Source organism: Pempheris klunzingeri, chromosome 7 (assembly GCF_042242105.1).
Source record: "Pempheris klunzingeri isolate RE-2024b chromosome 7, fPemKlu1.hap1, whole genome shotgun sequence".
NCBI lineage: Eukaryota > Metazoa > Chordata > Actinopteri > Acropomatiformes > Pempheridae > Pempheris > Pempheris klunzingeri.
Genome location: NC_092018.1, coordinates 15,299,712 through 15,324,416, shown reverse-complemented (window position 1 = coordinate 15,324,416; position 24,705 = coordinate 15,299,712). Strand labels below are relative to the sequence as shown.

At 43.2% G+C, this 24,705-nt stretch overlaps 2 protein-coding genes across 5 annotated transcripts in view; one reads left to right on the top strand and one right to left on the bottom strand.

Moving 5' to 3' along the window:
- The window catches only part of adrb3a (adrenoceptor beta 3a), a 132,750-nt gene extending 126,515 nt beyond the window's left edge, over positions 1–6,235 (top strand). The window contains exon 3 of the transcript XR_011584400.1: positions 6,217–6,235. The gene's annotated coding sequence lies outside the window, so the exon portion shown is untranslated. The remainder of the gene's footprint in view (positions 1–6,216) is intronic.
- On the bottom strand, positions 467–23,007 carry sorbs3 (sorbin and SH3 domain containing 3). 4 transcript variants are annotated; one of them, XM_070833062.1, is made up of 21 exons: positions 22,937–23,007; positions 14,903–14,975; positions 13,982–14,170; positions 13,689–13,761; positions 12,707–12,840; positions 12,464–12,527; positions 11,657–11,695; positions 11,476–11,563; positions 9,867–9,975; positions 8,150–8,203; positions 7,868–7,975; positions 7,158–7,213; positions 5,661–5,731; positions 4,997–5,058; positions 4,770–4,816; positions 4,395–4,509; positions 4,161–4,286; positions 3,134–3,670; positions 2,913–3,013; positions 2,713–2,819; positions 467–2,120 (listed from the first exon to the last, which is right to left on the bottom strand). In XM_070833062.1, the coding sequence occupies exons 2-21, from the start codon at positions 14,912–14,914 to the stop codon at positions 2,059–2,061; spliced, it is 2,154 nt and encodes a 717-aa protein (XP_070689163.1). In that variant the 5' UTR covers positions 14,915–14,975; positions 22,937–23,007; the 3' UTR covers positions 467–2,058. The 4 variants fall into 4 exon arrangements, with proteins under 4 accessions (XP_070689163.1, XP_070689165.1, XP_070689167.1 ...); XM_070833064.1 differs by having other exon boundaries at positions 467–1,533; XM_070833066.1 differs by having other exon boundaries at positions 3,569–3,670.
- Positions 23,008–24,705: the final 1,698 nt, after the last annotated feature.

Here is a 24,705-nt window from a genome sequence, read left to right as displayed (position 1 = left end):
AGGTGCATCAATGATGTCGATAATCTCCTTTTGTTAAACTCTGATCATTTTCCATTGTATGAAGTAACCCTGTAGCCCATCTGTATATGAGAATATGAGTGTGTGTTATCCTCATCACATTTATACAATACGCTGATTAAAACAGAGTTTGTTGTGAAATTTGATATCACTTAAGCATCTGGGTAACATGCATAAATAAAACATATAGACTCAGTGTCGCCTTCATTCGGTACACCTGTACAGTCTAATGCAATCCAATATAACTATGAATATATATATATACATATTTTTTTTGTTTGTTTTTTTAAGTTGTTATGTAAAAGTCATTTTTTTGAGATGTCAGGAAGGACGGTTGTTGTAACTTTCTCAGACTAACCATTCACGTTAAGTGTGATCAACACTGTACAGTAGATGTCTTCTGTTCAGAAATGAAGAAACATGAAATATTGTCAAAATGAGTTCCATTTATTACATTTTGTGTGAGTGAATTTGATTTTATTTTGGTTTCTGTCGTTATTTTATGCTATAGGTGTACATTTAGAAGATTCAGTACAAAGACCTGCTGAAATTATGAAGGTTAACATTCCCTGGTCTTCCCTGCAAATCAGATTAATACTTGCCTTCAGTGTTTGTTGAATCATCATATATGTATAGCACTTAGCATTTAACGGGATGAACGTATGAACACAAGCGTCTCTCAGTATCACTCCGTAATCTTTAATTGCTTTAAAAAAATGCGTACCATACATATGAGATAAATTGTTTTATAAGCAAATATATATTATACTTTCAATTTGACAAAAGGTTACAGTCTGTACAATCATCTCCTGTGTCTACTAAATACGATTCATTTTTACAGTGAAATCATGAATAGATCATATGAAATTGCCAAATGACTTCATGATAAGGAATTCTAATCAGGCGTAGAAGTGACACACCTGTCAAGTCTTGAACTGGTACAGACATACAGTAAGTGGTTTTGAAAATACTGTCAAAGTGAGAGTGTTAAATCCCCTTAAGCACAGACAACATGATGAAAGCAGTAGTAGCAAATGTAGCGGAAACAAGGCAAGCTGGGACTCTTCAGGAGATATTCAAAAGGAGAGATGTCATGGAAGTTTCAATTTGGCACATACAGCATCCCTTCAAATACTTTAAAGATCATTCAACCATTCACTGTGGAGGAACTGTCTAGATTTTAACTTAATTATTCAACACAGCTGATCTTGCACAACTTACGGAGTCAACTTCTATTACAGCACCGGACATGATCCATCTCTTTAATGTCACCTTTGGCATACCACTCCATGGCTTAAGAGGGACAAACGTCATCCAAAAACAAGCCAAATATTCCCTAATGAATAATTTGCTCAAGTACATGCATTAATTATATTTGCTCTTCTGCATAGCCTAGTGAAGGGCTGTAAACTTATCTTGACACGTCCGAGCCCTTTCTGCTTTTTACTTTAAGCAAGCATCTACAGATGTTGGTGTTGTTTCCTCAGACTTGCCCAGGGAGATCTGAGACGAAATCTGAGGAAGATATTTGAAGGAAACATTAATCCATCGAAATGCCGGAAAGTCAGACTTCTCAGCAGCGGTTTGTGATGGCACTGTGGTGGCAGAAAGCTGAATGCAACATCATACTGTATCAGGACCTCAGAGGGAACAGTGCTGTTCACTGGGAAGGAATGTAAATTTCCTGCAGCTGCAACATTGTGGAACAAAAAAGTCCATTCTTTGCATCTGAAACAGTATCATCAGCATTCAGTGGTGTGTGTGTGAAAACGCTCTCCAAGTCTCAGTGGAACACACACACACACATGCAGTCATGCAGGGAGGTGAGGTGAGAAACCACATGTCCCTGCCTTCACCTCTGTTCTGGGAAACAGAGAGGACATGCAGGTCTGACTAAACCACATTTGGGAGTGTCGTGGGTAAAAGGGAGGAAGAAATGCTGGGGTGTCGAAGCGGGATCTGTTGGAGTGAGTTTAAGTGATTGGATGGGTTGGGCTCTTATGAGTCCAGGTGGTTGTGGGCAAGCAGGAAGTGCGGAGGTCAAACCGGTGCCACGTAATTCCCAGGAAAAGTCCCAAAAGCACGAGTCCGTTCAGACGTACCTACGGAGAGTAGAGCATGTGCTGTCGTCACACTACAGAAACAAATACATTTGCATATATTCTAAAAATTTGAACAGTTTAAGTTCATTGTGCCAATTACATCTGTAATGTTTCATGATGTCCACTAGAGGGGGGGCTGACACTGCAGCATGTTCAGTCACAGTGAAGCAAAAGTTAGTTATCTCAAAATCATTTACTTAATTTTTTGCCATTTTATGAAATTTTATTTAATAACTTTGTGGGGTATTTTTTACTGCCCTTAACTGATACATCAGTGGTGTACGATCCACAGAGGGCTGACAAATTAAAGGGCTCATCGAGTATGAAAAATATGTGTGTCACAGCCTTCAAAATCAGGTTGTCATAATACAAACAAGTACCTATCAGAGACTCTGTAGCAGAGTGTTAGCTGTTGCCCTGCACCAAGCACCAAAACACCAAACAAGGGAATATCAGTATCATTGCTGTTTTTGTCACCAATCTGTTCAAGATCTATATATCCTGTTTCCACAGGAAATATATTGAGGGATTAAAATATCCCAAAAAAAAGAATTGTTTGAGATTTTAGAATTAATCTTTTTTTATTCCTTACCTACAAACCAGCCGTCATCACATTTCTCCATCACTTGCACAATGTCTCCCTCTCTGAGCTCCAACTCATCTGCATTCTGTGGCTTGTAGCTGTAAACAGCTTTATATCTGAAACAGAGACAACAAATGGTCTGAGCCACAAATTCACCCAAGCAAACAACACTTGCAACAATATCAACAAACAAAAATGTGGAGACGTACGCTTGGCTTTGTGGCACCGAACCAGGGCTGTTTGGCACTTGTGTTTGTAGGAGGGAGTTAATGTGAGGATTAGACAGAGCAGTCTGGTTTGGTATTGCACCCTGGAATGAACAGAGACCTCATGTCAGGCATAGTGGACTACAACATTCCTGTCAATACAAACAGTAACACCACGGGTGTGGACGTGCAGTGACTTTCTCAGGGAGGCAGTGAGAGCAGACCTGTGACGGCTCAGTGTATCTGGGAGTGTTCGCTGTGGTGGCTCCTGCTCTGTGCACAGACGTTGATGACTGAGTGGGAGGTGAAACAGCTCTAGCCGTGGAGTGTGGCCCAGCCCAGTGACTGTTCTGGTTGGTGGGTGAGGCAGTTTTGGAGGTGCTGTGGGGCCACAGGTTGGCCGTTTCTTTGAGTACAGGTGTCTGTGTGGGGGAGCGTGACTGTGAAGCTGGGCTGCCATAAGGTACGGGTGAAGACGGCTTCAGAGGGGAGTGCTCAGGTTTGGGGCTGAGGGAAGTGGGGGTGAAAGGGGATAATGGTGAACGCGGGCAGGGTGAGTGGAGTGGACGTCCTGGACTCTGGGGTCCAGGGGAGATGGGGGACTTGGGGCCAGGTGAGTAGTCATCCGTTGAGTATTTGGTGCGGGGCATCTTGTTGACCTGGACATAACTGGCTGGGAAGATGCCGCTCCGGATGGTCCCTGAGATCCTTCCCTCTAACCATTTATCGTCAACACGTCTGGTTATATTGATCATCTCACCCTGAGGAAAAAAATAGAATTAGAAAGTTCAAGGACTTCATTGCTCAGATCTTATATGAGAGCTCCCCTGATGATTGATCTCATGATCGTACAGTGGATGTGAAGCTATTGCCAGCAGTCACTTAGCTTAGCTTAGCAATCAGGGGAGGCGCCTGGCCAAGAAATCGTTCAGTCACACACTACCACAGTTTTTACACTTCAGTTTTTGCGCAGATTAAACATAACATGTTAGTGAGCTTTAGGGATGCTTGTAGGAAAGATTTATTACAGAGCCAGGCTGACTGTTTCCTTCAGTCTCCAATCTTTATGCTAAGCTAAGCTACACTGGTAGCTTCCTGTTTAGCAGTTTTAGTTTAGTGGTGTCAAGCTTCTCATGTAACTCAAAAAGAAGATCTTCAGACAGAGTCTGACTTGTACTATAAATTCATGGTCACCAATGCAAAAATACTCACTTATACAATAATGATATAGTACAATAATACAGTGCTCACTTTACGAAAAGAAAGTTCAACAGGTAGATCAGCGTTGAAGTTAAACAGAGCCACAGCTTCCCCGTAGTCCAACACCTGTAGAGTGGGAGACTTTATAGGAGTGGGCTTCTCTGTCGGAGGCAGAATCTGTGAGGGGAGAGAGTTTGGATCCAGTGTTACAGGGTCTTAGATAACCAGCACAAAGCAGCAGTGTGCACAGAAATAGCATCCTGGGACAGTTATGAAGAAATTCACCTCCACATAAGATGTGGGGAAAATGCCAGCTCGTCCGTGATGTTCGCCTTCAAACCAGTTTGCATCTACCTGCCTGTGGATGTAAACAATGTCGCCTTTCTGCAGCATGAGCTCCCTGGGGAAAGGAATAAGGATGATCGGGCACACAAAGGAAAATCCATTAGATTACAGTATAGAGACACAAGTTCAAAATTCAAAATGGAGCTTACTGGTTGTTTCAAACGTAAATTATGTAGAGAATTAAGACTTCATATTTGATCCAGGTCTTTAAATCTGATCTTGCTGTAACTTCATTTTTTCCGTCAAATATGTCAATAACTATCCATGAAAGGAAATATGCATCAGCATATATTATTAGCTCACTCTGTAACTCACTTGGGTGACTGGGCCAGGAAGTTGAACTTGGCTCGCGCTGCTTTCATCTGGAAAAACAAACTAATCATTCATTGTTTGGGGAAGATTTGTATGGATGCAGTAATTATATGAACAAAACAGAATGTACTCAAATCTCAAAAGTAAAAATGCTTAAAATCACACAAGAAAATAAATTCTTGAAAGATTTTCCAGCCTTTTTAAGTAACAAGCGAGGCCCAGAGACCTACTTTTTTCTCTTCTTTCTTGGGTGGGAGCGCCATGGTTTCATTTGCAGGGGAAAGACGTTCTACTGTGGACCAAAGCAAAGGCACAATGGTGTGAGTGGAGACTAAAAAGGTGCACTCTTTTGTTCAGAAAACGTTTTTTGTATCTGTTGCGATTAAAAAGCAATCACAACCTACAACAACTACAATGAAAATTGTTCGGGCTTGCTGCCTCCGGACTAATCTCCAGGAAAAACAATTGGATAAAGCTAATCTTTAATCAGGTCTTCCGAGCTCCACTTCCTATTTTTGTGGGCTTCCTCTCCACCCATGTGCAGTTACCTTCTGATTCTACAGGGGGGGAAAAACCTGCTAAGCTTTCCATGTTCGCACCGGCCTCATCTAAAATGTGAAATACCACAGCAGAAGACAACAGTGGCAATGAAAGAGAATCATGGGACCTTTAAAATATATTAGATTACTAACAGCTTTCATCAAATAAATGCTGCCTGATTGAATGAGAGGCCTGCTCACTGAAAGGGCACGTCTTTTGGAGGGTCATTGGGTTCGAAGAAGAAGAGGAACAGAACATGACTGACTTAAGGACAGCACTGATAGAAATACACTTCAAACTACTACAGTGGGAAAAAAATCACATTGTGCACGTGTGTTGTGGAGCCACGTTTACCATGTGTGGGAGCAGAGGTGGATGATGTGCCGACAGAGCGATGGACAGGCTGCTTTGATGCTGATGAATTGCTGAAAAAGTGAAGACAAAGTCAGCTTTTTATGTTTGTATTACTGTCAGTGTGTCTCCAAGTCAGGGGGGTTTCTAATGACACCAAAGGGCAGTCAGACACACATGTACAGAAACACACACAGTCCAAAGCTGCTGGGGGACAGTGTGTGTGGCAGATTTACTGTACAACACATCTGGCTGCAGCTGTTGGTTCATATACTGGACGGGGATGAGACAAATAACCAGACAGCTAGAAGGACACAGACATTATAGCTGGATGGCTCATGTTGTTATCCTTGAATTTAAAATCTGGTTTAGATGAAGTCTTCATTTATGATCAGGAGAATGAGTCTGTCTGTTTCTGGGTTAAGAATTAATCTAAAACCCAAAGCCTGCTGCCTGGCTTCCTCTGAGCTCATCTGCATATTTCCAGACAGCGTTGTTTTGTGTTCCAGTACGCGCAGCTGGACCCCTCAGCTAAACAACTTGTCTGGATAACAGGAAGCTGTAAAAACCAAAAAAAAAACAACTGACAATCTCTCAGTTTCACGTGTGCTCAGCAACAGACTCTTTAAAAGAAACCCCTTAAACCCACCGAGCCGGGAGAGGTCAAAACCCATGACCTCAAACTTCACAAACAACAGCGAGAATCCTCCCTGAGAGCATTACACACATGGCGAGAAATGTGGAATGCCGCCTGCTGTTTGAAGTAACACACACTGTACTTGAGCTTGTTAAAGTTCAACAGCTTCCTCGCTAATAGGACAGGGTCCCCGCAAAGCTTTAACGGTTGTGCTGTCCAATCGCAGTGCTGGATTTCTTAAGACAGCAGGAAGCGAAGAGCAGTCACTCCCACTTCATGAAGCCCTATCAAAGTGGATTAAGAGGCTGCGTGTTGGGCTCAGAAGAGTCTGTTACGTGGTGACTGACCCAGGCCTTTCCACTGATTAACTGGTCCTGCATGTGCCTCTAGAACATAACTCAACACAAAAAAACAGACACATTCTGTTTCTGCTAAAATTAACACCACTTTAAGACCTGCTAAACATCACCATCAATAACACTATTATACTGCTTTCAAATATCTTGAGGTATCTAACCCTGAACTCAATTTTTGCAAAAACAATTAAAAAGCAAACAGTGCTGAGAAACACATGCTGTTCACAGTGAATTCTGAAAACCCTGAGACTGTTTTAAACATGTTGTTGGCATGTGTAAGAAAATCTGAGTATCATTTAATCATTTGCCATTGTCATGTAATATAATATGGGTATAAGTTTACTATAATGCAGAAAAAACACTTTTAGGTAAGCTTTCAGTAAAAAATGTATCTAAAAAGATTTACAAAATGTGATTAAAGGTCAGTAAGAGTTCATTATAACCTGCCGGACATCCTTCTGAGTAACCAAATTCCATATTGCTTTCTTGAGTAATGTTGTCACTGACCTGTAGTTTGTAGTCGCAGCCTTTGGAGTGGTTACTGGATCCCTGCCTCTGGCCTCCTGAAAGCAGAGTGAACATTAAACACGGTTTGTTCCCTGCAGCCTTCTGTATCTCACAGCTCAGAGGAAATCTCACAACAACTCAGACAAAGTAGAGGTGCTGACCACTCCCAAAGGAGCAAGAAATCCCCTGGGTCCTATCCTCCTTGGGCTAAAAACAACACCACTCACAATCTGTCTGAGCTGTCTGTGATTTCAGTCAGATCACAGCACTATGAAGCAAATCTGATCACAAGAATCAAGAACTTGCGCAAGTGCCAACATTTTTGGCAGTCGCTCTTTGGAACAAGCACTGTGGGGTTGCAAAGGGAACATGATCCAAAAAAAAAAAGGAAATTGATTGCATAAAGGTCTCCATTTTTTGGCAGCCAAATTTGCGCTTGCCTAAGTAGGCGGGTGGGCAGGCAGGTGATTAACACAGCAGATCAAACCAAGTACAAGGCAGGCAGGCGATTCCAGGTGCTGTCATCCAGATCACAGAGGAAAAACAACATATGTGGTCACAGCTAGCAAGCAGGGAAAGTCTCACTGAGACACGCGGCCTTCATTGAGAGTGGAGGGTGCCGGGTAAGGGTGAGGGTGGGTGAGGATTCTGCTAGATTGGAGGGAAGGAGACATGCTTCAGCAGAGAGAGTCAGGAGGGGGGCTCAGTACCTCACCCCGGCCTCGACGCTGCTTCTTCTGGGAAAGTCTCCTCTCCAGGCCCTGGATCTCCGAGTCCAGCTCAGCCTCAAATCGACTCAGCTCAGAGACCAGACTGGCCTGAGCCCGAGCCACAATGGAGTTGGAAGGGCAAAATTAAAACACTAATACAGTATACTAAAACAATGTGGTTTTTGGAGCAGGTGGTGTCCTATTGTCAGTGATTAATAAGATGAAGTCATGACAGAGTGAATGCAGAGAGGCAAACACTGAAATGCTCTTAAAGCAGCTCACCTCAATTGAAGGGGACTTTGGGTTCTCTGGCTGTTTCTTCGGGGACGCACGGGTCTAAGGACGGAAAAAGAAAGCATTAGCAACGTGGAACAGAGGTTTCTTTTATCAAAACATTGCTACTAAACTGATAATTTCATAGACAGCCAGGGGCCACAACAGCCTCAGGGTCACTTTACAACTGGATAAAGCTCTGCTTTCTAAAAGTGCTTTGAAGCGACACACAAAAAACCTGGAGTAATATTAATATTGTTCCAGCACAGAATTACTTGTTAGTTTTTGGCTGCCTGGTGAAATACTTAAGCTGCAGTGTACCCTGGTAATTTAATCCAGCCATGCTGCCACCACTTCACAACTTTTTTGACAATGTGTTTAGGAGTCAAGAGGGATTTGAGATGAACTGAACAGCTTTTGGAGGTGCTACGGTTTTATAAAAGCAGCAAGTAAGACTATTAAATATTTTTAATATCTCACCTTTATAAGGTAAATAAATAATTGAACAGAGGTTTCAAAAGGCAGGAATGCGGGCTCGGTGTTAAAATGCCAACGGAGGCATAAAGAAACACCCACGTATTTCTTTTGTTAATATCACAGTGAACTTTGATTCCCTACCTTGGCAGCACCGCTTTCACCCTCTCTTTACAAAGACTTCACACCAACCAAGCAGCTGATTCTATCAAGCATTACTTTAAAAGGCTCTGCTGGCGAGAACCACAGAGCCCCTGCTCCATTTTCAGGCTTTTTTTTGTAAAACATTGGCTGAATGGGTCTCTCTGAACGCCAAGGCCTTCCCCTCATTTGGGAGTCATCCTCACTGCAATCACAGTCTGTAATGTCACTGTGAAGCAGCACAACACCTGATATGGTCTGTGCATCTGGTTTTCTAAACACCATCCAGGGGATAGGACATAGGCCGCTGTCATAAAGGAAATGAAATAAGTCTCCATGCTGTGGGCCATTACACACCACAAGAGGTTAACACCATAATACGGATCACAAGACACCTCAGCTCCCGTGGGGGAGTGCAAACAAAGATTCCTTTTCTTCACAAGCGCAGACACAAGGCACAATATGCACCAGAGCTGGGATTTTATTGCAAGAGCCATTTAAAAAAAAACTTTGGAGACACCGCTGTGTAACTCACCAGGGGTGTTTATACACAGAGACACATATAAATGGCTCTACACTCAATTACAACAGCCCCCTTGACAGTGGAGAATACACACGACAATAAATTACAACCCCAGGGGTAAATAAACATGAGTCAAAGTGTCAACCTCAATAGCTTTTAAATCACAGACTTTCAGCACAATGCGTGATAGAAACACCAACAGAAATACTTAAATCTTGTCTTTTCTTGTCTGAAAAGATGAATGAATGAAAGCTGGAAGCCTTTGAATAAAAGAAGGGAGCGCATGTGGTGGGAAGCAGCAGGTACACTGTGGAATAACAACACTCACAAGTTACCTCGCGTGAGAAGGTGAAATATGAGCACTTTGACTATAATCCTTAAAGAAAAGGTGCCCGTCCTCAAACCTGCTCTTGAGCCCCACACTGGGAAAACCGTGCAAGACTTCTCAAAGACTTTCAGTGATTAGAGTCTGCAACAATGCTGGATAACTCTACAGGCTGAAGAGCAAAACAGACACATTCTGTTTCTGCTAAAATTGGAGCAAAATCACAGAATATTTTTAAACTCTGGCTGCATGTGAGGTCATACCTGACTGCGGCTTTCTGAGGGGGTGCTCTTTCCAGGCTCAAAGTCGAATATGCTCTTCGGCTGAGGGTGCGGCTTTCCCGGGTCTGACAGCTTATCTACATCCTCACTCCTGAAACATAACACCCCCAACACACACACGCACACATACACACATACACACATACACACATCGTGGACAGCAACTTAATCATGGCTTCATTGTGAGTGCCTGTAGCAACAAATCCAAACCTGCCTGTTTTCCACACATTTTCCCTCCACTGCACTGAGTTTTTGTTGGTATTCAAATACGCCGGCAGCTGTGTTAATCTGATGTGAGGACTAAAATGATATTGGTGTGTCTTCTACTACTAGTAATGAAAAAAAAAATCCACAGAACATACATAATAGTGCTGAATTTGCACATGAAATAATTTCATTTCACTTGAACTTGAAAATACACTTATTTGCTTCCTGGCCTAGAGTTAGATAAAAAGGCAGATACCACTTGTAAACCCTGGGGCATTAGCTTAGCTTAGCACAAAGACTGGCGACAGGGGGAAATAGCTAGCTTGGCTCTGTGTAAAGGTAACAAACCTGCACCTCTAAACCCTCCATATTAAAACCTGATATCCAGTTTGTCTAATTTTGGTTGTCACTTTTACGTCAGTTGGGCTATGGTCACCATATTTTCAAACCCCCCAAACGTGGATCCTTAAGTGTACATGCATGTGCACATGTATGTGTTTATGCATGCACCTTTGGTGTTTATATCAGAATGGGTGCCAATTATTTCAATGCTTGGCACACCTAGCGAGTGTAGCTATCAACACCATAGATGCCGTAAACACAGCGTTTTTGTTGCCGGGGAGTTTCTGAAGGAACAGGGAAGCCACCTGGAGCTCTCTAGAGACCAAAAAGGTTCAGCAGCAAGCATCAGAGCCTGCAGGCTTGATAACTACACTCAGACACAATCAGTGTTGAATTTAGACACATGGTGCTTTGTTTCTGTTTTGTTTATATTGGGTTGGGTAATAATGAATGGGACACAACATGAGAAACATCTATGTAAGTGCTAATAGTATAATATTCTAATTATTATGAATTGTGGTGAAAACTGGGACACTTTGGAAATGAATGTTGTCACATATTTGTCAGGACTCGAGACGCTCAGATTGAAACTGGGACGACTTGCTGTTTCCCCTTGTTTTCAGTCTTCATGCTAAGCAAGGCTAACTGTTTGTACTTATTATTAATATCTAGATATTTTTAGAGTACAGAAGCAAGAGTGGAATCAATCCTTTCATCTATCTCTCTGCAAGACAGGGAGTAAGAGTATTTCCCAAAATGCGTAACTCTTCCTTTAAGTTTGATTCCTGCCTCTGGGCCTCCCTGTGTGGATGCTCGTACTGTGGATTCCCAGGATTGATTTTCTTATCACAGTGAAAAAACATGCAGCTCAGGTTGACTCATGACTTTATTAAATTCCCTAACGGTGTGAAAGTGAGTGATTGCCAGTGTATGTGCCATGTGATGGACTGGCAGTTTGGTCGTCTTCTCTGCGGGGCATGCTGCGATATGCTAAGCCACCCCAAGACCCTGGAGCAGTTACATCAAACCAGTGCAAACTCACCAATCGGGTAGAGCTCCATGAGGTGTTAGTCTGAAGAGATTCTTGTCTGCTTCATTAAAGTCTTCAGCGCTGGCAGCCAACTGGAGCCCTGCAGATCAGTGGATCAGTGCAGACCAGTCTTAAGTAAAAACACATTATGTAACTGGACAGGATAACAATGTGGACTGATGGATTTGCTTACGTTCGGCTGACCACCGCTCTGAATCCTCCAGCTCAGGTTCTGGTAACCACACACAACAGAGAGACTTTTTAGACTTATTTCACTGAGCACTTTATATAGATAAATCAATATATTACACTTATACATTTCTTTTTCATAACCTTATTTTTCTTGAGTAAAAAAATTGTATATATGATAAATTAATTATTTTATTCTGTAAGTAGCTATTCAGTGTTGTGGTTGGTCACGGTGGAGCCAGTTTTAACTCCTTCAGACACTGTTGGATACTTAAAACTATTAAAAGCAGTATATTTTATAAGATGTTAATTTTCTACCTAAAAAATGCATAAAAGAGTAACTAGTAATAACTAGTGTAGCAGTCAGTAGAAATGTAGAAACACTGTCACTGTCTAGCCGTGCCCTTGTGAGTTAACTGTGCTCACGCTTTGAAATCCAATATTGTTAAAGAAAACAAATCAGTTAGAGAGAGTTGAAAATATCCCTCTGAAACAAAACAGATCCGGAGCAATTCATGAAAGCCATCTCAGTGCCGCGATGGTGCCATTAACCACACTAATGACAGGGAATGTGTCTCTATTACGCAGCACATAATAGAGACAAATGAATGGCTAGATTTAGGAGGGGCTGAGATAAGAAGCTGGATTATTGTTGGGGCTAATATGCAGGGATGACATAAGACTTAAGGGCTCTTTCATCATGTCTTATTTTGCCTCTGCGGTAATCTGTTTGCTGGATCACCTCAGCGGTACCTGACACTGACAGAGAGGAATTCTATCTGGCGTTGTGGAAGAGGAGGAGTGTCCTTACCCTCTGGCTTCTTGTGAATCTGTCTGAACATGCTCTTGTACCAGTCTCTGGGCTTGTTAACACTCTGGTTTGAAGGAAACAGGGAAGGGTGCAGAGGGTAAACAAATATGGCAAATAAGACAAGAAGACCATAAAAATGTCTGCGCAACTCAAAGCACGTTTGTTGAAAATGTGTGCAAAAAGATATATCGATAAAATGATAAATGTAAACTAGTATCAAACAGTTCAGCATCTTGGTCTTACTGATCTGGAGGCAATGGGCATCCCGGTTTCATCCACTGGGCCGATTCCTGAGAACTTGATAAGCCTCTCCTCCTTGGTTGGAGTCCAGCTGCGTGGTAGAGTGGCAGCGCTCTGGACGCCATTGGACAGTCCACCTGAGTTACAGTCAACAAGACTTCATTAATTATGTTTTTTTCTACTAATTATTGATTTTAGTTGATTTCAATCAGTTGAATTGCTTTTAAACCCTACCACATGACATGAAACCCGGAGAAGCCCAAGCTATTGTGTAGCGCTCACACGTCAACTGCCTTCGACTTTTACTCTTTCATCTCTTACACTACTAATGACAGTTCATGTCTTTACACATCCACTAATATTTTGGCTGCAACCACTTCTTTCTTTTCAACTAACGCTTTAACTCCTTTCAATGCTCACACTTTGACTGCCACTTCAAATCCTTTCAGGTCTCAGGTCCTCACCTTTGAACAGAAGAAAACTACTTCAGCTCTTCTGACTCCCACAACTGTTCGTGCCCGATTTACTGAAACCGCTTTCCACTGACACTTCAACTGACGCATTCTTCGGTTTATGCACTTGAAGTGGCAATCATTTTTCTCAGGACAGCCGCTTCAACTGACACTTGCAGCTCAGTTTATCACATACAGTTGAACTGATATTTCACCCTTTTCACTGATTGCCCAACTGAATTTTCTACTAACCAAAAACTAAAACTATAATTTAGCCTTCACCCTTCACTTTATTAACGCTTCAATTTCATTCAGTGCTTCCACTTAACATATATATTTTCTGCAGAAAATGTTGCCCTTTCAAGCTATCGTTTCCAACCTCATATTCACATTAAAAAAACATTAAATGCAACATTATACTCCTGTGATGCTTGACATCTCCCATTATTTTAACTTTTCCTAAATTAAGCTTATTTTAAGTTGTACAGAAAGGCACTCATGATGCAAAGATTTAAAAAAATACCTAACCTTACCGTGCGATTGTGAGGGACCATAGTAAGCTCCAAAGCTGAGAGTTGTTGGTCCACTTCCATTCATTTCTAACACCTTAAGAAATGCAGAATTTATACACATATATCAGTAAAACAAGCATATCAGTGTAATGTAGCTGGCATTATGCGACAGTGATTGTTGTGAAACATGTCTATGGCTGAATGTATGGCATGTGATGCTTCCTTTTTCCACAGGGAGGAGCACTTTACTGAAATCCAGGCACTTGGCCTCAGCATTGTCACCAACACAGCCTCCAGGACAATACTGTGCATACCTTGAACTCTGCAGATGGGAGCCCCATGGAGCGAAAAGGGCTCAGAGGAGGCGTAGGGAGTCCGGGGGAGATGACAACCTCATGGGTCAGCTCTGAAGAAGTTAGGATCTGCTGACCAGAGGAAGCTCCAGGCTCCCTGGAGAAGGTGATCCGGGAGCCATTTGGATCGCCAGCCTCTTCTGCACGTCGCTAAAACACAGAGAAATATGGATGAGCAAAAACAATGCGTGAACTTTGCTCCTGTCATGTCTTCCTGTTGGCCCTGGGTAAACACTGCTCTCTATGGGAGGTCATGTGAACTTGTTAGCAGCCCAGCTATTCTCCAGAGAATAACCGGTCTCAATGGGGGAGCCTGTGATGAAAAGGCCCCTAATTTATTTAAAGCAGGACCAGCGGGAAGTGGTGTTCCACCCACTTCATCATCTCTCTTGCCACAACTGCAGAAAGGCCTCATTCAAGGTGCAGAGAGGGGGCACTGAAACAGGAGAGGACCATTATGAGCCCATTAACTCCCTATTCACCAGGCCTCCCTGTTCCCCAGCCAGGGGGTGGAGCCGGGGCCAGAGAGGTTGGGAGGGGGCCATTGATGTCAACCTCAAAGTCCAGCAGGGTTAGCAGTGGTCTAGTGGTCTCCATAGTGATCTCTTTACTCCCCCTGCCCATGATGACCAGCTTCGTTAGAACATTAAGTGCATGAATCAGGTGCTTTGGTCTTCTCTGTGTGGTTGCCAGGGGTCATGGGAAAGCTGCTGTGCCTCGTCGTAATGGTAGAACTGTTGTGGCACTGGACTGGATTGAGTTGTGTGACACTCGTGAGTGTTTTTCCCGGATTTTGCAGGTTTAAATGTGCATATTTGAGACAAAAGCATTTGTTAAACAGTTGGAAATATCGACACTGAGGTTCATTAAGAATGGCTTTACCTGAGACTGCATGTGATCTGTTATGGTCCTCGTGCGATAGATGTCAAATTCTTGTGCCCGGCATCAAAGGTATCTGTGATAAGACACACAAAAATACAAAGCTTTTTTTCTCAATGTCACTGATATAGAGGTTCAATGTCCCAACATAAACCCTGTTATATTTTCATCTACATTTTATATACATTTTATTTTTTATTTATTATATTATTATTATTATCATTGCATTGGTTACCAACATTAAGATAAGTTTAAAACTGAAAACAAACTATTATTTTATTAAGATTTAAAGAGTCCAATAATCTTCCTCAGTGTTATAATCACACAAGTGTCATCACAGACATAAGGGAAAAATAAGTGACATCACCTTTTTCCAACAGTCTTAAATAGAGCCTCAAACCAGTGAGCACAGACAGAGATAAGGAAATCTTTCATTTCTTTAGAAATAACCTAAACTGTTTTAACTTGTTAGGATTTTGTTCAATCAGAAAATAGGTTTACAGGACCTCTCAGGGTTGTAGGTCTATATTGTTTTCATTTGAGATCGAAGATCCGAAGATTGCAGCTATCATATTTTTATTTTGAATCTTGCCCTTTATAACTCTTTGTTTCATTAGCTGCGTGTTGTCTCTCGAAGCCTCTCTGTCATAAATCACATCTTACTTTCAGGCAGGCTTGACAACTGTTCCATTATCCCATCCCAGTAGTATTCCAAAGAGGGAAAGTTAGCGTCACCCACTTTTCCCTGTTACTAAGGAAAAGCCCGCCCTAAACAATGAATGTGACTCACATGCCTGCTTCACTTTTCCCAGTCATACAATGCCGTAATAAGCCAGACTTGAGGGGCTGGATGATGGAGAAGGTCAGCTACTGAAAGCGGAGCCCAGCTTCTAATCAATTGCACCTCAGAAAAACAGATTAGACCTGCTGTTTCAACATCAAAGGCACAGGGGAAATGAAGGGGAAGCCATTTCCGCTCCTGTATGGGGCAGGCACCTCTCATCTACAGTGGCTAAATGGCCCATAAGAACAGTGTTGGCATAGAAACGGCGGCCACCGTATAGCCCTGCATCCCTGCAACTCTGGCCTCTGCAGAAACATTGTAAAGTGACTCTAAGGCTTTCAACTGTGGACAAAATGTATCTTGGGGGGGAAAATCATCAGAGATAGTAATTAATTGTATGAGCAAATAATAGGGTTAATATGAGGATTAGGGTATTTTTTTCTATTCTGGTGCACACTATGGCTTTGTAGCTTGGCAAGAAAGTAATGACCAAGTGTGGGCCAGGCTACTACAAGCTGAGAGCTGCCCAGCACAATCTTCACTGATGAGTTTTCCATGTGGCATTTGCAGCTAAACATTAGAGGCTATAATCATTGTGGTCAAGACTGAGAAAACTATATGCACTGTGTCTCTGTGCACAAGGTTATGAGACAGCAGTGATAGAATCAATGTTCCTGTTTCCAGACAACGATGTCACTCTACCGGCATCGTCATCTTCCAATAAACTGCGTTACATAACAGGAGAAATATGGGAACTGGAGGATTGTGTGTACAACAATACCATTACTGCTCAGGCATGGCAGATGACCTGTCGTCGCCCAGAGCAATCACAGCCAGCTGATTATTCGTCCAACAATAGGTAACACTGCAAACAAACTACATTCATAAATAATGGCTTTAAGTAATCCCATTTATATTGTGTTTGACATGCTGGTCCTCATTTACACAAGATCTCCCCTCAGCAGGCTGCCACTCACATTAAAGGTCGCATCACACTGATGAATAACCAACTAGATGGCTAATTCATTGGCATTTTAAACAAGAACATCTTTTTCACCTCCACACTGCTGCCGTCCAAGCATCAACAGCAAATACGGCAGTTCAATATAGCTGCCTGTGCTTTCTGTATTTCATAATGCGTGTGGCAACTTGAAAAATGAGACTTTTAGTCTCTTGTACTTGTCAAGCGCCGAGAGCAATGGATCCTACATTTCCCATTATGCAACTCAGTAGCATCTTTTCTAATTTGAACAAGTAGGCTAATCTAATCTAATCTAATCTAAAAATTAAACCTCAAATGTAAAACCGGTGGACTGACCCTTTAATACTCAGAGGAACATCATATTAATGCCATTAATTGAAAGGGATGTGTGAAGGCAGTGAAAGCAACACTGTGACAACAAGAATCTGTCTTCACATGTGTCAACACACTAATAAATAAACTAATAAATTCTAATTTGTCTCATTATTATTAGGATTATGGACCACTTTTTGTTTTCACCACATACTGAACAAGCCCACGCTGGAAGCCCCTCCACCCAGAGGCCAGAAAACTGAGACACCACGCCTCATCACTGCAGCATCCTGATGAGTAAACTCTTGTCATGACAGCGTCTCTGCGTCCCATTTCTTGGAGGAGCAAAATCCAACAGAGAAATCCTCCGGCAGTGTATGCATTCCCTCTTCCAAAGCACCAAACACAATCCTACCTAATAAGGCAAAATCAGTGTCGATATCTAGCAAGAAAATCCCTGTCCAGAAGTCTGGCTCTCCATGGGTTTGTTCTGAATGCTCAGGACATTCTTAGATAATTACTGAGATTCGGCAGCTATGAGCTCTCGCATGAAGACCGGTACTGTGCTTTGATGCTATCGTTCTGAAATATCTGAACTTTATAGTCCAGATATTTACAAGTTAAACCCCTGCTAGGTGAAAGGTCCATTATCGCCACAGGATCAGATCTGGGATGGGAGGAAAAACAGAGCCGTAAAAGGCCCCGTGTGCATCTCAGCTGAAAAGGAGATGATTTCCTGCTCTCTGCCCTCAAAGCAACATTTTATACCATTTTCTGATACATTCAACCCATGTTTTACATTCAGTCCGTCATGGGGTAACTGAGGACATACAAAATGAGAGTCTGGGGACTTTAGTATGTAAATCTCTGAGGGACTCATCCGGTCCCTCGCAGCAATGGGCCAGATGTCAAACTCTGTAAACTGATCCATAAAACAGAGTCTAACAACTCCATTGACATCATGGAATTAAACATTAGTGCTGTGATATACTTAAAATCAAACAACCTTCATTAGTTAAGCACAAAGGCCTTTTTCTTCCCCTTTTATTACCCATAAGGAGCAGATGAGGAACCAGACTGAAGTTATCTGAAGTATCGCAGACCTACTCAGCAGCTACAAGGTCAGTGAACTTCACCACACACCTGCGATCCCTGTGAATCACAGAGGAGAATAACAACACAACAGTAATGTAATAGTAACTATTGCAAACAAAGGATAACTGTCAAACCTTGAAAATGTGTGAAAAGATAAAACCATTCACCCCCACAGCTCCCATTCAGCTGATGACAAGTGAACTTGCCATGAGGTCAGTATTCCTCAACACTCATTAGTCATCAGCTTTGCCTCTTCAAACGTTCAACTGCTTCCATAGAAGGTCTCTGTGATGAGAAGACCCTGACCTACGGTGACCTCCTTTTTCCACCACATGCAGAGCCTCTTGCATTGTTCTCCCCAAGAACAAGGCTGTCGAGGTGACCACACACACAATGATGAGTAACTGTCCCAGTGATGACCCATGAACTTCTCCGATCTATTGGCTTGCCATCAGGAAAGCAATGACTTGTGGTCAGAGGGAGAATCACGTCGCCCATAAATCAACAACACAAGCAAGTGGCAGTGGAGAATGTGTCAGTGATGAGCAGGGACAATGACTGAAAGTCCTCTGACTTAAATAAAGCAAATAAAAATGCCACTTGTGAACTGAACTCCATTCATTAGTGTTGTTCTCTGCCTCCGTGTGCAGGGTGAGTTAATCATTGACCACACGAGGTGGGAACTACTGTGGAAGTCTTGCTCACCCACACACACATGAAGGAAACCGGCCAAAATATGAGCTCAATATTTGCGTAAGGTGGTCGTTTTGTTTGGGTGAGCGCTGACCTGCACTATATTTGACCTTAAACACTGTTGGTCATATTGTACAATCTTCAAAAAAAAAAAAACAGATTCTGATCTTCTACTAAAGTGTTTATTTCCTGGTTAGTGACTGAGAACAACACGACAGACAGAAGGGTAAAGTCTTATCAAGCATTTGCCAGTACACAATGTCACCGCTACCCAACAAGTTACATAACGGAGTCATAAAGAAGAAATCCTGCCTTAAAAAGTCGAGGAAAGGTAATTACAAGCACATTTGGAGAATAAACAAAGCAGGCATTTAATTCTAAACACATTAAATGAGTCACTCTGCAGTTATTTGAGAGATGTTAGAGGTCCTGCGAGGTTGATCACACAACCAGACTGCCCCTCTGCAACTTCGCAGATGTGCAGACGCAGCCCATACAAGGTCCTGGAGCCGCAAGTTTATGATATGCAGTTATTGGGGGATACACACATTTATCAGGAGGGAAGTATTTCACCTCCTTGTATGGTGCTCCTCCAGCCCGGGCAACAGGAGGAGACGGCCTGTGTGCTTCTTGTCAATGGAGAGGCGGTGTGTTCCCAGGAGGAGCCCATAAATCAAAGCCCCTCTTCCCGAGAAGAGACTGAGCTGGACTTCTGTGCAGGTCTATCGGATTTTACTCTCATAACAAACACACATTCAAGATATTTTTCCTTATTTGGGTGAATTTGTAAAACTGTAAAACAATGTGTCAGAAGACAAGCATGAGAAAAAAGCACACTCAAGTCACAGTAACTACAGAAAAATCTCACAAATCCGCATGCCTGTCAGTTTCCATCTTCAAAGCTGAGTGCAGCCTGTGGATATCAGGGCTGGCAGCTAGAACCCGCAGTAATATCACAAAGGGAATCAGAGCCTGCTGTGGAAATCACCCTGACAGTAAGGGGAGCCACCGGAGACGACTGGACCGTCCTGATTTCAGGCCACTGCGGCTTGAATTTCTGCAGCAGGAGGATGGGAAGCTATTCTGACAGAACAAATGATTTTCTCTTACTGCCTTCAGCTGAGCTGGCAGTTGTCAGTGCACACGTACCCACTGGGCAGAGCAATGAGGGATGACATGTTGGGAAACACTGCCCAAAGTGCCCTCTCTCTCTCTCTCTCTCTCTCTCTGTGAGCTCCAGCTGTAGCTCACAGCGGCCCTTGCCCTCCACCCAAAAGCTCAGTCACTTAACTCCCACAGGTCTGCCTCGACATCGAAACTACACAGACCACATGGGTCAGCTTGTTTTCAGGTGCATCCCTCTTTAAGACAGCGTGCCTGTGGGTAGGTCTCTGCAGCCTTAATCCTGAGGAGCCCTGAGCAGTCAGACAGGTTACTCAACCTTGGAAAAACAGCCGGCCAGACACAAGTTGCTACAGTCTCGATGTTTTAAGCCCACTCCCTGTGATTTAAATCTGAGGCTCCCATGGGAAAGAGTGTACTCACCTTAAAAAGTGGCACCAACAAGTGAACTCACACCTCTTTCTGTCTGTAAACCACAATGCAACGCCCTCCCCGCTCTTTCTCCCTCTCTCTCTCACTCCTGAAGCCAGGGCACCCAATCTCTCTCTCTCCCTCTCTCTCACTCTAACTCACAGCCTTCGCTCTGCCTGTGTCCGCAGAGGACTTCCCGGTTGACAGGCATCGCCATAGCAACCCCACTTCGGCCCCGTTCAAAAGGCACCCTGCTCTTGGCTTGTCAGTTCTGGGGGGCACCTCCTCCAGTGAAGCAGCCCCATTGTTGTGATAAGGTGATATTTCACAGCGCAGGGTTAACCGAAGGGGAATGCAAATAGTTCATCACCTCCACCTCCCAGACGCTGCCCAGTGACTCCATGACACCCCCTCCTAACTTTATCTCTCCAATGTCTCCCTCTGCTTTTGTGTGTGTGTGTGTGTGTGTGTGTGTGTGAATGAGTGAGTGCGAAGGTCTCTGGCTTGCCAAAGGCTCTGAAGGAGAATAGGAACACTCTCTGTTCTGGTAGCTCTGGAGGTGTTTCAGAGTCATTACTCTACACGGTGTGCTCCACCACTGACAGCACGAGTCCAGCTGACTTTCTCCCATGATCACACACACACACCCGCAATACTGTTGGGCGACAAGGATGAAGGCAAAATGTTTTGCCCCTTCCGGCGGTAAATTATTCAAAGTAGGAAATGCGGTACATGGACAGATAAGTAAGTCAGCATTCAAATTCCAGTGGGATGCTTGTTCGAGCTGCAGAGAATGACAACAGTCAAAGAGGAGTGAGGAACAATTCTCAAAAGTTGCTCCCACATCACAGTTCTTGCTGAAATAAAACCAGGATTTCCAGTTTGCCTGCAGTTCTTGCCAATGAAGACAAAACGGTGCAAAACCTGAAATCTAATGTGCTGACAGTGTGCAGCATGTAGCCAGAGTTACAAGGTCCATAATACAGGTGAGAGATCTACCCGCTGATGAATGCAATAAACTAAAGGCAGGACAAAGAACAACATTCAACAGGGTGCAGTCAATAGTCTATCCATTCGTTTAAAAGTGCATGTGTGCTGTGTGTGTGTACTGGCCGGGTCCAACCTGAAATTGAAGGACTCAGCTCTTTCTTAATAATTCAGTGGTCTGGCTTGGTAGAGCGAAACTCAGGGCAGATATCCATTTACTGAGCCTGTACTCCTAACAGGGTTGTTTTTGCCAACAGTTGAGCTACTGAACCTGAGGGGCAAGCCGGGCAGTGCAGGCTTCAGGCGGAGGCTCCCTTCATAATCTGTGTCCCGCCGGAGCAGACTTTCACCCTGCTGTGACCACATCTGACACCCTGTCACTCTGCAGCTAAATGAGGTAATCACGCAAGAGGCGATTGCAGCTTTGGCCCGGGACATGACACCTCTCCCCACACTGGATCCTTGTTCACTTTGTATCAGTCTCTTCGCTAAACAAACACAAGGCTTCACCAATTCCAACTCCCTTTTTTTTTTATTACAGTGAAACATTGTCAGGAGATGAGAACAGAGGCATGATGTTTTACCTCAGTCTTTCTGGGATACAGATTCCAGCAGACATTTACTACACTGCAAAGTCCAACAACCGTCCTTTCACACTGAGCGGTATGTGCCAGTGTGTTACTATAGATGCTCATTAAAAGGTTTGACAGCCAAAGACTCCAGCGAGTGCATAAACCATGACATAAAGCTCTTATATAATCAAAAGCTACATCGCTTGTTGACTATGGCCTTGGGCTTTTTTTGTTCTCTGTTCTCAGAGGAAACAAGAAACAACAAGTCTGTGAGAAACACCAGATAAAGTTATCATTAAATGATGATATAACTGAAGAGATGCAAGTTGACTGGTAGACAGATAAGGAGCCGCGGACATCATACTGTACTGCAAGTGTCATTCATACCACAGGTTGTGCTCTGAGGGAGCACTCGAGGAATGTCTCAGAGAGCAAACACAAAAGCATCAGGGTTTATTTCAGCAGTAAACAACATTTTTCTGAGCTGTGCATGTCCCAGGATCCGAGGACACACACAGTCTCTGGTATAGACGTGAATCCCCCCAGGACCTGCTGCTCTTAGGATGCTTATTTTGAGAGGTTTGCTGAGTATTTTTCTATCCAGGGAAGATTCACACACGAAAACACTTCACGTCTAAAATAACAACTAAAGCCAAAGCAGGACGCATCCTTTGGCCAGAGGTCTGGTGATAACCATCTTCTGAACCACAGATAGTAAAAGATTGGCATCTGCTGCAGTAAAGTCCTCCTCATGTCCACCCATGTCCAATATAACTGCTCAACTGTTGCTCAACAACTTTCTGAGATAAAATGAACCCCCCCCCAAAAAACAAACGTCCCAATAATGATAAATAGTGATAAACAGCCTTTATTTATCTGAGTGGTTTCCAGTGATAAAGCAAGTGATGAAAAAACACCATGATGGTCAAACCTATGTCAGAGGCACTTTCCTGTCAAATAAAAATGTAAATCAAAAACACAAAATCAGAAGAATCAAAGATTATTTACTAGCGTCTTGTGATTCTAAGCCTCGCTCTAGTCATGGTGTGAAGTCGCAGCACAAGTTGTACAGTACTTACAGGCGAGTGCAGGCTGGGCAGTGAGGTCTCCTCAGTGCAGAGGGAGAGAGGAAGTGAATGAAAAAGAAGGAGGGAACCACTGCTGCTCCTCTCTCCCTCTCCCTCCCTCTTTCTCTTTCTCAGGCCAACAGGGTGTCTTTTATCTTTGGTGAATGATTCAGCGTGGGTCTGAATGTTTGACTGAGCGTCCGTGGGCGTGCGTATGTGTGTGTGTGGCTTGTGTTTGCATGTGTGTGTGTGTGTGTGTGTGTGTGTGCACTTTAATGCTCATCAGGGAGAAGGCACTCAGTAATAGTTTCCATCCACAGCTGGAAATAATAGAGATTCCCATACAGGCACAAGCTCAGTAGCACCGCCCTCCAGTGTTTTACGTACAAGGGAGGAGGAGGCGATTTCCATAGCTATCTCAGCAAACAGGCCTGAGTGACATACACATTATAATGGCATGGTCTATTCACTGTCTCGGGTCTTTGAACGTCACTTTCGGATCAGGCACAAAAGGCTTTCTATCCAGATCCAGATAGCTCAGCTGTGCTGCTCATCTGTCCATCTTTCAGGAAAATAGTTGTCTGTGCATTTCTGAGTGCAAATGCATACACACATACAACAAGTGTGTGTGTGTGTGTGTGTGTGTGTGTGTGTGTGTGTGTGTGTGTGTGTGTATATAGGGGGGCTACACACACACACACACACTTGAGGGCCTCAAGGAAGCTTCAGTATTTCCATGTTCTGTTCCAGTACCACACTTAACCCAGTGTGAGGAAAACCTTGCAGGAAAGCCAAGAGGAGTGACAGAAGTGGTGCTACTGTATCATCACAGCAGATCAGCTGTATTTCTGTTACTGCAGCTTAACAGCTTCTGTTAAGCTCCCTGTGAGGTTTATCTGTCGATTCCCTCTCCCATGTTTCCTCGTGTGGAGCTTTTAGTCTGCAGACGCCTGCTGGATTCCTGCACTCTGAGTCCAGGAGCTCTGCCATCCAAGATAAATATTTAACAGGTTGGCTGCGAGATCAGCAACCAAAGGTCACGGCTCTCTCTTTCCATCCTCGTGTTGGACCCATGAGACGGCCGTGTCACCCAGCAGCTCCACAGTGACACCTTACGCTACTTTCAGTGGAATCGCAGTCCAGGTGTGGAGAGAAGCATTAAGCATTTATGACACCCTAACACACTTGAGTTTTATTCCATCACTGGTCTGATAATGTACCTGTGATGGTTTTACATGGCTGACTAATGCTTTGTTTGTTTGTATGTCAAAAATGCAACAGGTGTCCATTTACAAAAATGTCTGAAGAAGATACACTTTGCCAAAAATATCCTCTTGTTTCACTTCCTCAGACTTTGCGCTGCAGTGGGTGTTAAGCAGTGCCACACTGCCTCTTAGTGGGTCTGAGAGGAAATGTGTGGAGTTTATGTTTCACCTTGAAAACAGACAGATGTCGCCAGAGTCACGAACATGCCACCATCAATCTGTGGAAATAGAGTCAAAGCACAAAATTGTATTAAAGACTAAAACAAACCACGATTTCTTACCTGACTAAAACTCCAAAATTAATTAATTGGCACAGCAAACATGGTTTATCATACACACATATATAATAAATGTGTAATATTTTCACATAACATTGTAATGCATTGTTACAGAGGCCTTAAAACAACGTATAAATGTATGTAAATGCATAAATAAGCAAGAACACATAATTTCATTATGTTCAATCAAATTCTAATTATACAGCATAATTAGCACCAAAAGCATTTGAAATGTAAA